General features: G+C 48.4%; 1 protein-coding gene across 6 annotated transcripts in view; it reads left to right on the top strand.

Annotated features, from left to right (window-relative positions):
- Positions 1–13,281, top strand: part of MICAL2 (microtubule associated monooxygenase, calponin and LIM domain containing 2) — a 230,276-nt gene that overhangs the window by 155,266 nt on the left and 61,729 nt on the right. For 4 of the 6 annotated variants that reach the window (XM_038765407.1, XM_038765409.1, XM_038765411.1 and 1 more), the window contains 2 exons: positions 1,999–2,087; positions 3,929–7,321. In XM_038765407.1, coding sequence (XP_038621335.1) covers positions 1,999–2,087; positions 3,929–4,324 — 485 coding nt within the window. In that variant the 3' untranslated portion in view covers positions 4,325–7,321. Of the gene's footprint in view, positions 1–1,998; positions 2,088–3,928; positions 7,322–9,926; positions 9,973–10,281; positions 10,776–13,281 lie in introns of those variants that run through there. The other 2 variants (XM_038765410.1, XM_038765412.1) reach the window with 2 other exon arrangements.

The following is a 13,281-nucleotide window of genomic DNA, read 5'->3' on the forward strand; positions in this document are numbered from 1 at the left end:
GGGGCGGCGATGGGAGAAGGTTATTGAAGGTCAGAGAGGCCACAAGGCTGCTTTCTTCCGTTCTTCTGGGTCAGACGTGGGTCAGACGTAGGGCAGGCTCGAAAGAAACCGTAACTCCCGGCGCTCCATCCCGTTGCTCATTTGCTCCCTGCCTACCACCCCCTTCTCTGGGAGGGTGAGGAGAAGGTTCTGGCTACTGATGCCCCTTTTCATTTGGAGGGCATGGGGATTTGGGGTGGCCTGAGGAATGGGGAAGGGCTAACTAAGAACCATTTGCTCAGAAAGCCACCATTTTGGGTCTTTCCTGGTTGGAAATGTTCAAATCGGGTAAGGGACCCGGACGGGCAAGGGTGGGAGACAGTCCGTGAGGCGCTGCAGTGGTATTTGTATCACAAGTTCCGCTTAGGCCCTTCGATCCCACCCTTGGAGTTCTCCCTCAGGGAAGGCTGCAGCTCTGAGATGCTCTCATCTGAGGGGCTGGGGCCTGCACCTCGAACTGGGGTTTCTGTTCCAACCACGGTAATTCACTTCTGCTGCTCGAGGTCAAGGCCATGAAAGTGACAGGAAGAGCAACGTTCACTTGAGGAAGGAATCTCAGCTGAATCCCGGCGAGCTCTGTTATCCAGTGTCAGCGTCAGCTGACATTTGGCTTCCCCTCCTTCCTGCTGCCTGGTTTCTTTATGGCTCAGTGATGCCTCCACAGATCAGGTCATTAGTCCATCTACTGTTTCACAGGTCATACTAGTAACAGGCAAGTCCAGGGTGGATCTTGGCACAAACTTCCAAATCCTATCATTCATTCCTTCCCTGACCTCCATGGCTATGGGTCACTGGGGAGGGTTTTTTTTTTAAGGTATCTGTTAACTGCTTACTATGTGTCAAGCACTGTACTAAGCGTGTCTTGTAAATACAAGACAGGTTGGACACTGTCCCTGTCCCACATGGGGCTCACAGTCTTAGTCCCCATTTTATAGATGAGGTAACTGAGGCCCAGAGAAGTGAAGTGACTTGCCCACGGTCACACAGCAGACGAGTGGTGGAGTCAAGATCAGAACCCAGGTCCTTCTAACTCCCAGGCCAATGCTCTATCCACAAGGCCATGCTGCTTCCCTAGATGGGGAAACTGAGGCATGGGGAGGTTGTGTCTTGCCCAAGACTGTACATTACTGTACTGTACTCAACAGAGCTGGGATTAGAACCTGGGACCTCCAACTTCCAGGGCCGCCACTCTTCCAACTCCACCATGCTGTCTTCCCAGTTGGGTGTACAGTGAAGTGATTAGCACCCCAATTCCCTGGAGGTCTTATTATTGGGATCTCATGGATTCCCTTTCATCGGTACTCCTGGTAGAGGCTTCAACATCCATAGATATTCTCAGAAAGAAAGCATTCAGTAAATAATCTTGGAGGATGGGGAGGGTTTGGAAGAACGCTTCATAAAAACTGCTTCCAAGATTAGAGAGTCCCCAATCTTTTTAAAGGATAATATAAATGATTCATTTGTGTCAACATCTATCTCTCCCTCTAGACTGTAACCTCATTCAATCAGTCAATCGGTGGTATTTATTGAGCACTTACTATGTGCAGAGCACTGTTCTAAGGAGAATACAATGCAACTGAATTAGCAGACATGTTCCCTGCCCATAATGAGCTTATAGTCTAGAAGTGGAGATAATAAATAATTTAGAGATATGTCCAGAAGTGCTGTGGGGTTGGGGCAGGGAACATGTCTGCTAACTACGGTGCATTGTGCTTTCCCAAGTGCTTAATATAGTGCTCTGCACATAGTAAGCGCTCGATAAATACTATATAAATATAAGTAAGTACACTCAATAAATAAATAATACTAAAGCACTCAATACAATAAATTGATTGATCGATGACCAATCTCGTCTTATGGAGAGAGAATTCTGTTTACTGGCCTGCTGCAGGGTAGTCTCCGATTCCTGTTAACGTGCACTCTGAGATGACTAAATTGATTTCTCATGGGATTTTACAGGTAAATTTTACTGCAAATCACACTTCACTCGTGGTAAAACAAACACAAACCAAAGGAAGAGGCGAGCGGAGTTGAAGAACTTACAAGAGGTATGTATACTTGTCGACACGGAGCCGGAGATGATTCTGGTGGTTGATTGGGGGCCGTTTTCCCAGACCCATGTTGTTGAGGCTCCCCTGCTTAATTCCCCGTGTCCTTGTTTCCCGGGACTTGTCCCGAGATTGGGTCATCCTGAACAGCAGGTTGGAGCTGGGCTTGACAGAGGAACCAAAACAACCTGTCGGTCAGACAGTCAATCGTATTTATTGAGCGCTTACTGTGTGCAGAGCACTATACTAAGCGCTTGGGAGAGTACAAAATAATAACATATAATAGACACGTTCCCTGCCTACAGGAGGCTTACAGTCTAGAGGGGGAGACAGACATTAATATAAATAAATGAAGTACAGATAGGGCCATAAGTGCAATGGAGCTGGGAGCCGGGGGTGAATAAAGGGAGAGAGTCAGGGTGACACAGAAGGGAGAGGGAGAAAAGGAAAGAAGGGCTTAGTCAGGGAAGGCCTCTTGGAGGAGACGTGCCTTCAATAAGGCTTTGAATAATAATAATAATAATAATAATAATGGCATTCGTTAAGTGCTTACTATGTGTAAAGCACTGTTCTAAGCGCTGGAGGTGGGGAGAGTCATTGTCTGTTGGATATGAAGCACAAGGGCTTTCCAGGACAGTGGCAAGATGTGGGTGAGAGGCCAGCGGTGTGATAAACGAAATTGAGATTCAATGAGAAGATTAGCATTAGAGGAGCGAAGGGTGCAGGCTGGGTTGGAGTAAGAGAACCTGCCCCGTGGCCCAGGGCCAGCGTGAACGGTGGGGGACCTGGGATCACTCACGCTTGGCCTTCAGTTTCCCCCTGGAAGCGGTGGACTTACGCAAGCTGTAACCTGCAGCCAGTAAGCGCTTAACACATACCACAATCATTCTGTCTCCCCAACTTCTGGACTGTGAGCCCATTGTTGGGTAGGGATTGTCTCAATTTGTTGCCGAATTGTACTTTCCAAGCACTTAGTACAGTGCTATGCACACAGTAAGTGCTCAATAAATACTATTGAATGAATGAATGAGTCCGGCTCTCCTGGGCACTTGAGACAGCCCAGGGTTGTAGGGGAAAACTGCCCAGATTCTCCCTGTGCCCTGTTGTGGTCTAGAGACCTGAAAGAACATGGGCAGCAAGTAGTCCCCTGAGAAGTGCTTGGGCAAGTCACTTCACTTCTCTGTGCCTCAGTTACCTTATCTGTAAAATGGGGATTAAGTCTGTGAACCCCACATGGGACAACCTGATTACCTATCCCAGCGCTTAAAACGGGGCATGACACATAGTAAATGCTTAACAAATACCCTAATTATTATAATTGTTATTATTAAGTGCCCACGGGTGTCTTCCAACCCCATAGTAATCTGGGTTTTGAGGGAGGGGACGAGGAGATGGGGGTATTTCACCTCATCCAACCTCCTGCCTCCAGGCAGGATCTCCTCCTCCAAACCTCTGGAGAAGGGGACTCAGTCGATCATATTTATTGAGCACTTACTATACACAGAGCACTGTACTAAGTTCTTGGGAGAGTACAATAGAAGAGTATAACACTTTCCCTGCCCACAATGAGCTTACACTCTAGAGGGGCCAGTCCACAAGTCCGGGGCCTAAAAGGGCCAAGAAGCTCTTTCCTGGAGACATGTCCCATCTTGGTACAAAGCTCATGACGGATCCATCTCCCTCTTCTGGAAACGGTCCCTTCCGCAATCCCAAAGGGAATTCCGCCACCGACCTGCGTCACCTGACCCTGAGGGCAGGGTTTGAGCTGTAGCCTTGGCAAAAGGCCGCCAACAAATGAACCCCCTTCCCCCGTCCCACTTCTTCTTTCCATCTGTCCAAAGGAGGCAGTGGTCAAGTGGAAGGCGGAGGAAGCCCAGGCCCCCAAGAGCCCAACAGAGAGCGTTTGCACTACTGACAGCAGTGCCGAGACCCTCCCGCCAGGTACCGTGACTTCCTTCCTTAGGAAAGCTGCGAGCTGGCCCCTCAGCAGGATGAGGGACCTGCTCAACATCCCACGACGCCTCTGTAACCGGACGGGCCGGGTTTTGCGTGCTCTCGGCCTGCACTTCTGGGACAACGCGTACGACTATGGCTACTTGTTTGAACTCCTCAGTTTTGGCTTGCCCTGGCTATGTGTGCTGCTTGAGGTCCTGGCGGACATATACCGGGAGACGGAGTCCTCCCTCGCCGGCCTGCTTGACTGGGGGCAGAGATTTTTGAGGGTCAAGCTCCACTGAAGTGCCTTTCCCCTACTCAGATGGTCTCCCCCGTCCCAAAGTGCCTTTCACATTTCCAGAATTAGAGAGCTCGCACGCCTTTGACAGGACTGGCAGGGCTTTATGTTGAAATGAACAGCGTTCTTTCGACGTCAGGTACACATACCAAGAAAAAAAAAAACACCCAAAAAGTGCCTTCTTCTCCATCTTGGAGAACAGCCGATGGCGAAGAAGGGTGTCCTTAACATTTTCACAACCCGGCGACAGCATGAAGGATATTTTATAGCTTTCTCTTTTATAAAAAAATTATTGTAATGAAGAGCCATAATTTTGGGTTTACATTTCAAGTTTTGATTTCAACCAAGAAGATGTCTTTCTTTCTTGAACAGGGCTCAGGGTACTGGCCGGGCTGTGCTGCGTGAACCTTGTATGGATGGTGATTAGAGAGTTAAAAAGAAAGCGAACAGGCCACCTGGATTGACAGACTTATTTATTTCCAAGGGGTGCCCGCGGCATTTTCTCAACTCCTAAGGTTCAGCCTCAGCAGAGGTCTTTTTATCTAGAATTTATCCATCCCCTCCGGAAGCCCGGATTTTCAGCAGGATCCTAGGAGGTGGCTGGGCTTTAAAGAGCCAACTCTCTCTGTCTCTGCTGTCCCCAGCAGCCTGTCCTTTGAAGACATTTTTCTCCGGCTATCGCCGCAAACCCTCTGTCTCCCCCACCCCAATTGTGAGGTTGTATTCCAAAGCTGGCAATCCCCAAAAACGAAGTGATTAGAAGCCATTTAGCCAGCCCCAGCCCATTCCTCGGGCAGCCACAGACTGCAGGGTTGTGGACTTTTTGTTTGTGCTTGTGTTGACACTGATTCTCGCCACTTCCCCAGAGGAAACCTCTTCCATGTGCCGTGGTCACTGTAGCTCAGGGTGAAGGGATGGGGGAGAGATGTTGTTGGCTGGAAAGATGCCGGTGGTCTCTGCTCACTTGGCTACCTGGCTAGTGGTCCTTCTGCTATCCCGCTGTAATCCCAGCTGTGGTGTCGGGATCGAATCAGAGCGGCTTTGCTACAGCCAGGCCCCAGCCACTCCCATCACCAGGACTCCCTCTTGGGTTCGGACTAGCCAATCCAGGTCGGTCGCTGGACAGGCTGTTCTTCTTTGGGGTGTTGCTTTTCTGTGGGCTTGATGGAGCCATTTGCTCCATTGGAAAGGAGAAAGGGGGATCTCCCCTTCCCCCGGAAAGGGTCAGGGATGGGTGCCCGGGAGCGGCAGGGCCGTTGACAATTTGAGGTTTCCTCTACTACGCTCCCATTGTCACTGGGCCCTGTGTTTCTGTTCAAGTGACTCCTTGGATCCTGGTGTCCCAGGCCTTAAAGCGCGTGTCCCGGTCTTAGCCAAACTGTGTTTTGAGTGGGCGTGATGTTTAGGCGGAAGTCTGCCTCTCTGCAGATTTATGTTGCTAAAGTTTTGTTTTCAGCCAAAATTTCGTGAGTCATATTTTCCCAGGGTGAACGTACCGTCAAGTTGGGGAGCAGCTAGGCAGTGGGAAATGTTAATACTCCTGGAAAACTGTCACGTCGGTCCCACGCGTCTCGAGCGGTTACCACACACCAGGATCATGGTTCACGGCAGGTCCCCTTTATTAAACCTTCCAACTGTCTCCACACCCCAAGTGCATAGTCCCGGAGAACAAAGTTGGCACACAATTGTACAACTCCCTTAGCAAAGAAAGCCCTCTATGACTCCCACCTCCATCCTACCCCGCCCTGCTCAGAAGCATCATAAACCTCTCCCCATCGTTCCCTTACCCTCATCGTTCATCTGATCCCAGAATGTATAAAACCTTCCAGGGCTTTGAAGTTCAGAGTGTCCCAGAGTCCCAAGGGAAAATCTTCAGTCTTCCCCTTCCAGCCATGCCACTGGAGTTCATTTTGGAATGTGGATGACCAAACTTGTCCGCGGCTCTCTGACGCTACATCTTGCTGCTGTAAAATCTTCAGAGAGGCCGTTTCCTTACATAGCCTGCCCCTTGGTGAACCCCATCACCATTTGCCCCCCTTATTACTATTCACAGATCCCACATCTCCTGATTATTAACAAATTCCACCCGTCTTATTGCGACTTCGTTAATGGTTGATATTGACTGGCATTGGTATGAAGCCCCACGATCGATTTTGCTGAAGCGACTGTGCCTCCCCAGGAGCGTTGACTAGCAAAGTAGCCATTCTGCCTTCATGCTGAACTTATTTCCTTAATTCCAGTATTGTCCCTAGTACTGCTCACTGGGCAAAAATTCTGGGATCAATAGTCTGATTCTAAGGGTCTCTCACCCCACCCCAACACTTCCTCCTGACCACTTGGACCCCAGGAGGTGTGCCTGGATTCATGATCGTGATCGTCACCTTGGCATGGTCAAATGGGTTCCATTGGCCACGTCCAAATTACGCCCTCCTCCCCCAGCCCACCTCCCCGGACCACCCCCTGGGTCTTGGTCCTTGAGCCAATAAGCACCCCAAAACATCAGAGTGTCACAAACGATTCCCCTCTGTAATGTAGACAAGCGTTTCCTCCCGTTCTCAACCATCTCTAGAGCAGCAGATACTGTCCCAGTTACATAAACTGCCCTCACAACTTCTAGAATCTCCGTCCTCATCCAGATAATGTTCTTCCTTTCTCCTGGGACCAGGTGTGGTCTGACAGTGATATTTTAAAAACATCCCTTTTCCTGTTGTTTCACGTCAGAGTTCAGCTTGAAATGGGAAGAAAGAGTGATATCAGTGCATGGCAAACTGAATGAACTGAATACACTGCCTAGTTATCCTATCAGATTTACTCTTACCGGTAAAGAGCGTGACATTCTTCTCCCTCACTGGATTGCCTCCTAACTGGTTTTGCTACAAAACAACATAATTCAAACTGGTTAGAAATTCCTGATTCCCTCATCCCAAATCCCATGAGAAGCAGTGTGCCTAGTGGAAAGAGCACAGGCCTGGGAGACGAAGGAACTGGGTTCTAATCCCGGCTCTGCCACCTGCCTACTGTGTGACATTGGGAAAGTCACTTTACTTCTCTGTGCCATCTCTGTTTCCTCATCTGCACAATAGGGATTCAATGCCAGTCCTACCTCCTAATTAGAATGGGAGCCCCATGTGGGATCTGATCATCTTGTGTCTACCCCAGCGCTTAGTACAGTGCTTGACACATAGTAAATGATTCAGAAACACCACAGTTCGTATTATTAATTATTAATCTCAATCCCAATTTTAGCAATATTCTTTGTGGTTAGCAGTTAAGACTTCCTGTCACGTGCAGCTCTGTCTTTGTCACTGATGGCCAAGGCCTCTGGCTCCACAAAGTCTCTCGGCAACCTATGAATTTTCCAAAATAATTCTTCATAGACGAACATGAAATCGAACACCTTAAAACTGAACTCATGGGCACAAATGTCCGTCTCTCTCACGGTCAACAATTTCGGCTCCAGAAACCTCTGTAAGAGATTTTGACCAAATGTTTTCCGTCGGAAATATGCCAGGCAAAGTGAACTACACAATTCAATGGATGCTGTTACTGTATTATTCCAAACTGGCTACCCTCAGGAGGAATGTGTCTGGCGGGTGATTTTAGCTTTGCTTATAAAAGCAAGCAGAGAGTACTCCAGTTCACCAACTGCTATGAGAAGCAGCGTGACCTGGTGGAAAGAACACAGGCCTGAGAGTCAAAGGACCTGGGTTCCAATCCCAGTTCTGCCACTTGTCTGCTCTGTGACCCTGGGCAAGTCATTTAACTTCTCTGTGCCTCATTTACCTCACCTGTAAGATGGGGATGGTGACCGTGAGCTCCACTGGGGGACAGGGACTGTGTCCAACCTGATAAGCTTGTACCTACGCAGCACTTGAACAGTGTCTGGCACATAAAAAGTGCTTGGCAAATACCATAAAGAAAATTTAAGGTTCCTTCCTTTCCCAGGCAATAGCTAACCATGACCCCAACTGCCCCCTTTAGTGAGGCCTCAGTATTAGACTCAGGTGACTCCCCAACTTTCCAACTAGCTCACTCCTTTTCTGAGAGTCTCACTTCCAACCAGGAGACCACAACCAATTTAATTTGGAAACGATGGAAACTGAAATTGTCCTTCAAAACATGTCAATTTCCAACAGACCGAATTAATTACTCTTACGATTCCCTTTTCAACTTCCATGCATACTTGAACAAATACACATCCTCCTCCAGTCCACGCATACCCTGAATTCCACAGCATTGGGAAGAAACGTATCAAGAAGGGTTTCAGATTCATACAGTGCTCTCTGCGCATAGTCAGTGCTCAATAAATACCATTGTTTGATTCAAACGATCATACGGAGGGAAGATGTTGTCTTTTTCCTAAATGATATTTCTTAAACGCTTACTGTGTGTCAAACACTGGGGTAGGTACATGTTAATTAGGTCTGACACAGGCCTCATCCCGCATGGGGCTCCCAGTCTAAGTAGGAAGGAGAACACTATTTAAATACTTTCCCAAGCGCACACAGTAAGCGCTCAATAAATGCTATTGGAAAATGGCCCATTACCACTCAGGGAACTGGAGACTCGCTAGCTCTGGCTAAATACAACTTATATCAGGGTCATCACAGAATCTCCCTGGCCCCACCTACTAGGTTGGGTGTTATGTCAGGATTATGTCAGGACATGAGCTGAAAAAATTGTTTCTTCATTTTTGTTCTTTAGTATTTTCGTTATGTGCCAGGCACCGTACTAAGTGCTGGGGTAGATACAAGTTAATCAGGTTAGACACAGTCCCTGTCCCACGTGGGGCTTGCAGTCTTCAACCCCAGTGTATGGGGAGATAACTGAGGCACAAACGAGTGAAATGACTTGCCCAACATCACACAGCAGGCAAGCGACGGAGCTGGGATTAGAACTCAGGTCCCATTTGGAACCCAGAGGCAGTGAAGACTTGCACATCTTATATCCTAAGACCCCCTTTAGCCAAGTCCCGTATTACGATTTCCCTCACCACCCCCTTACAATGTTAATAGACTCTCCCTTGAAATGTACAAATATTTTAAATCCTGGAAAGTTTAGTGTCCTAGAAATCCTGCTTCTAAGGAATCTCCAGGCTCCCCTTTGAGCCCTGGTGGGCTTTTCCACCAGAGTTCATTTTGCAGTGAAGACCACTGGCTTGGCCATCCGGTCTGGGCTTAGTGCACTGCTCTGCCGCTTTTCACCCTTCCCAGTAGCCCGTTCTTTACTTGTCTTAATGTTAGCAGGCTGGCTTACTCCATGGGCCCTGGATAGCAAAAGTGAACGTGGCATGGTGGGAAGTCCAATGCAGAAAGCCCTCCCTGATGTAGTCATCATTTGAGGTTGACAAAAGATGAAATACAGACAGGACCCGAACTTGTATCTTTCCTTAATACCGTTTCTGAAGTTACTACTTCTGTAGAGATGCGCCCGATGGAATTGACAAAGGCATATCCCACACACCAGTAAGATGAGGAAGAAAGTTCTTTTTTTCAGATCTTTCAACATTCTGCCTCTCCCCAGACTAAGGGTGTGCTCTCTCTCTCTTTCTCTCTTCTCTCCTTTTCCATTTCTGCTTCCACTCTCTGGCCTTGGGTCCATTTCAGCATTCCAGAGCTCCACCTACGCCTTGGCTGAACATTTCTGCTCGAGGTGACTATCCTTCCTGTCTGTTTTGCATGCTCAGTACTAATCCCATCCCAGTCCTTAGATCCTGGTTTCCTCCCCAAGACCACGCCACACCACTGGAGCATGGAGTGTTTGTGGCAAGGCTGGGTAAACTCTCCAGCGGGCCCTGCCCTGGCCACTGCCCTGGATAATTTGCCAACCAGTTTTAGATTCCCTAGCTTTCCACTACCCACCATAGACACCTGGTCATCCTTCTCTCCCCAGCCCAATCTTTCTTCAACACAGCCCAATCTTTTTCCACCCTGCACATCTGCCTCTCTGCATGCTCCACAGGTCTCTGATCTCACAGCACAAGCTCTGAGGCACCCTTTTCCTATCCAGCAACTTCCGCTACCAGAAATTGACTTTGATTCCAAAGGCTGAAAGCCGGACATGGGGCGAACCCCATCCAGCCTGGGCTTGTGGGGAATTTGACTGTTCACCGCTGGGCATCTTGACCATGAAATGCAAACTTTTTTTAACTGACCCTCCTCATCTGCCCCCACTTCCTTGCTAGACACCAGGGCTTCGCTCCCTCCTCTGCTTCGATAGCAAGCACCGCCTCAACAAACTTATTTTAGAAAGCAAAAATCCTCAAAGGAGTTTGAAACAAAGGACGTTTGGAACGTTGTGATGGAACCAGATTGGATGGTCTCAACGTGAAAGAGTGTGTTCCTATTTGGTCCAGGGGAGAGTGCATTTTAAGGCTCATGTGGCCTAGTGAGGATCTGGGTTCTAATCCCTGCTCTGCCACTTACCTACTATGTGACTTTGGACAAGTCCTTTAGCTTCTCTGTGCCTTAGTTTCTTCAATTGTAGAATGGGAATTTAGTACTTATTCTCCCTCCTACTTGGACTGTGAGCCCCATGTGGGACAGGGGCTGTGTCCATCCTGATTTATCTACCCCAGGACTTAGAACAGTGCTTGACACAGTAAGCACATGATGAATACCATAAGAACAACAACAAAAAACCCCAGGTGAGCCCGCCCTTTGGACCTGCTAGCCTTCAAGACTTCGAGTTGCTTGTCTCAAACGTCCATCTCCTGTATTTCCAGTGTCTCTCCCTGCGTTCAAAGATGGGGAAATTACAGACTATTTCAGATACCTTCCTAAGCCCCTTGCCAGGACAAGGATTAGGGAAAAAAAGGTCTATCATTTCAGGCATTAGTGCCACATCCCTTAATAATGATTTTTGTTAAGCGCCTACTATGTGCCGCACTAAGCACCGGGATTACGTCGTCTTGCCTTAGCAGAAACTTCTTGCCTTCAGGGTGGTGGCCAGGCATTGTCTGTCCTCCTCCTCTTCCTCCTCCTCCTCTTCCTCCTCCTTCTCGGCTTGCGGCTCTCGAACCGGGCAGACAGAAACTTCACAGAACGTTTTGTATTCAAACTGTCCCTCGGAACCCTGTATTTTTTGCCACCGTGAATTCTGTTTTATTTTATTTATACTGGTTGCTGTAAATGAAAAATAAATTGTAGTTCTTTGTAAATCCCATTGTTTCCTCTCTTCCTTTTAAGATGGCTTTGGGTGTTTTCTAAAAGCCCGGGTGCTTGGTTGGGGGTTTGGGGCAGGGGGGATTGGTGGTCCCCAGCCTGCCTTTATGCTGCTTGCACACCTGTACCTGCTGGTTCTTGGGCTCTTGGGACTGTGCTGGGAATTTGAAAATATTACCCACTGGTAATATTTCAAGGATAGCACCTGGGCTCCTGACCAGGGCTTTTTGGTCTCTTCCCTTGAGCCTCCTGACTCTTCTATCCATTCATTCATTCAGTCATATTTATTGAGCTCTTATTGTGTGCGGAGCACTGTACTAAGTGCTTGGGAGAGTACAGTATAACAATAAACAGACACATTCCCTGTCCACAGCAAGCTTACAGCCTAGACAGACATTAATATAAATAAATTAATTACAGGTACGTATATAAGTGCTGTGGGGCTGGGAAGGGGAATGAATAAAAGAAGCAAGTCAGGGTGACGCAGAAGGGAATCGGAGAAGAGGAAAACAGGGCTTCGTCAGGGAAGGCCTCTTGGAGGAGATGTCCCTTCAGTAAGGCTTTGATGAAGGGGTGAGGCATTGTTGGATATGAGGAGGGAGGGCGTTCCAGACTGGAGGCAGAACGTGGGCACGGTGTCGGTGGCGAGATAGACGAGATTGAGGCACGGTGAGAAGGTTGGCATTAGAGGAACAAAGTGTGGGCTGGGTTGTAGTAGGAGAGCAGTGAGGTGAGGTAGGAGCGGGCAAGGTGACTGAGTGTTTTGAAGCCAATGGTGAGGAGTTTTTGTTTGATGCAGAGGTGGATAAAACCACTGGAGTTTCTGGAGTGTCCTGAATGTTTCTGTGGAAAAATGACCCGAGGAAGCAGAGAAGTATGGACTGGAGTGGGGAGAGGCAGGAGGCTGGGAGATCAGCAAGGAGGGTGATACAGTAATCAAGGCAGGATAGGATAAGTGATTGGATTAATGTGCTAGCAGTTTCTCCGCCATCAGCATGGCATAGTAGATAAAGTGCAGGCCTGAGAATCAGAAGGACCTGGTTTCTAATCCCAGCTCCACCGATTGTCTGCTGTGTGATCTTGGACAAGTCACTCCTCCGGGCCTCAGTTACCTCATCTGGAAAATGCATATTAAGCGTGGGAGCCCCATGTGGGACAGAGACTGTGCCCGACCTGATCATCTATTATCTACCCCAGTGTTTAGAACAGTGCTTGTCACATTCATTCATTGTTATTATTACTATTGTCAGCCTCCGAGATTCGGGGGCCAGACTCGATTCCAACCCCGAGGCACCCCTCTTCGAAGGGCCAAGTTCAGAGACAGCACTTCATCCGGCAGCGGGTGCTAGGGACTGCCACCCCTTATCCCAGAATGCCGCTCACCTTCGGAGCCTGCAGGGGTGTTGAGGTAATCCTCTTTTTCCACAGGATGTGCTATAATGAGTGTTTATTTTGGCTAAGAGGGCGGCCAAGCCCTGTGATAAAAAGCTTTCGCACTCACAACTGAAACATTGTTAAAACAGAAAAACGTTAGTGGAGAGAGGGAGAAAGTGCTCCTTTGTTGATGGAAATGGAAGGGATGGGTTTGAATTTATTCGGGATGCGAAGCAGATGTACTCGTCGGGGGCGAGGCCCCAGGGAGCAGAAGCTAGCTCGGGTCCTCGTCACAGCTGGAGAATTCGTTCATTCAGTCGTATTTATTGAGTGCTTACTGTGTGCAGAGCACTTTACTAAGCACTTGGAAAGTTCAAGTTGGCAATAAATAAGCACGGTCCCTACCCAACAACGGGATCACAGT

Source organism: Tachyglossus aculeatus, chromosome 22 (assembly GCF_015852505.1).
Source record: "Tachyglossus aculeatus isolate mTacAcu1 chromosome 22, mTacAcu1.pri, whole genome shotgun sequence".
NCBI lineage: Eukaryota > Metazoa > Chordata > Mammalia > Monotremata > Tachyglossidae > Tachyglossus > Tachyglossus aculeatus.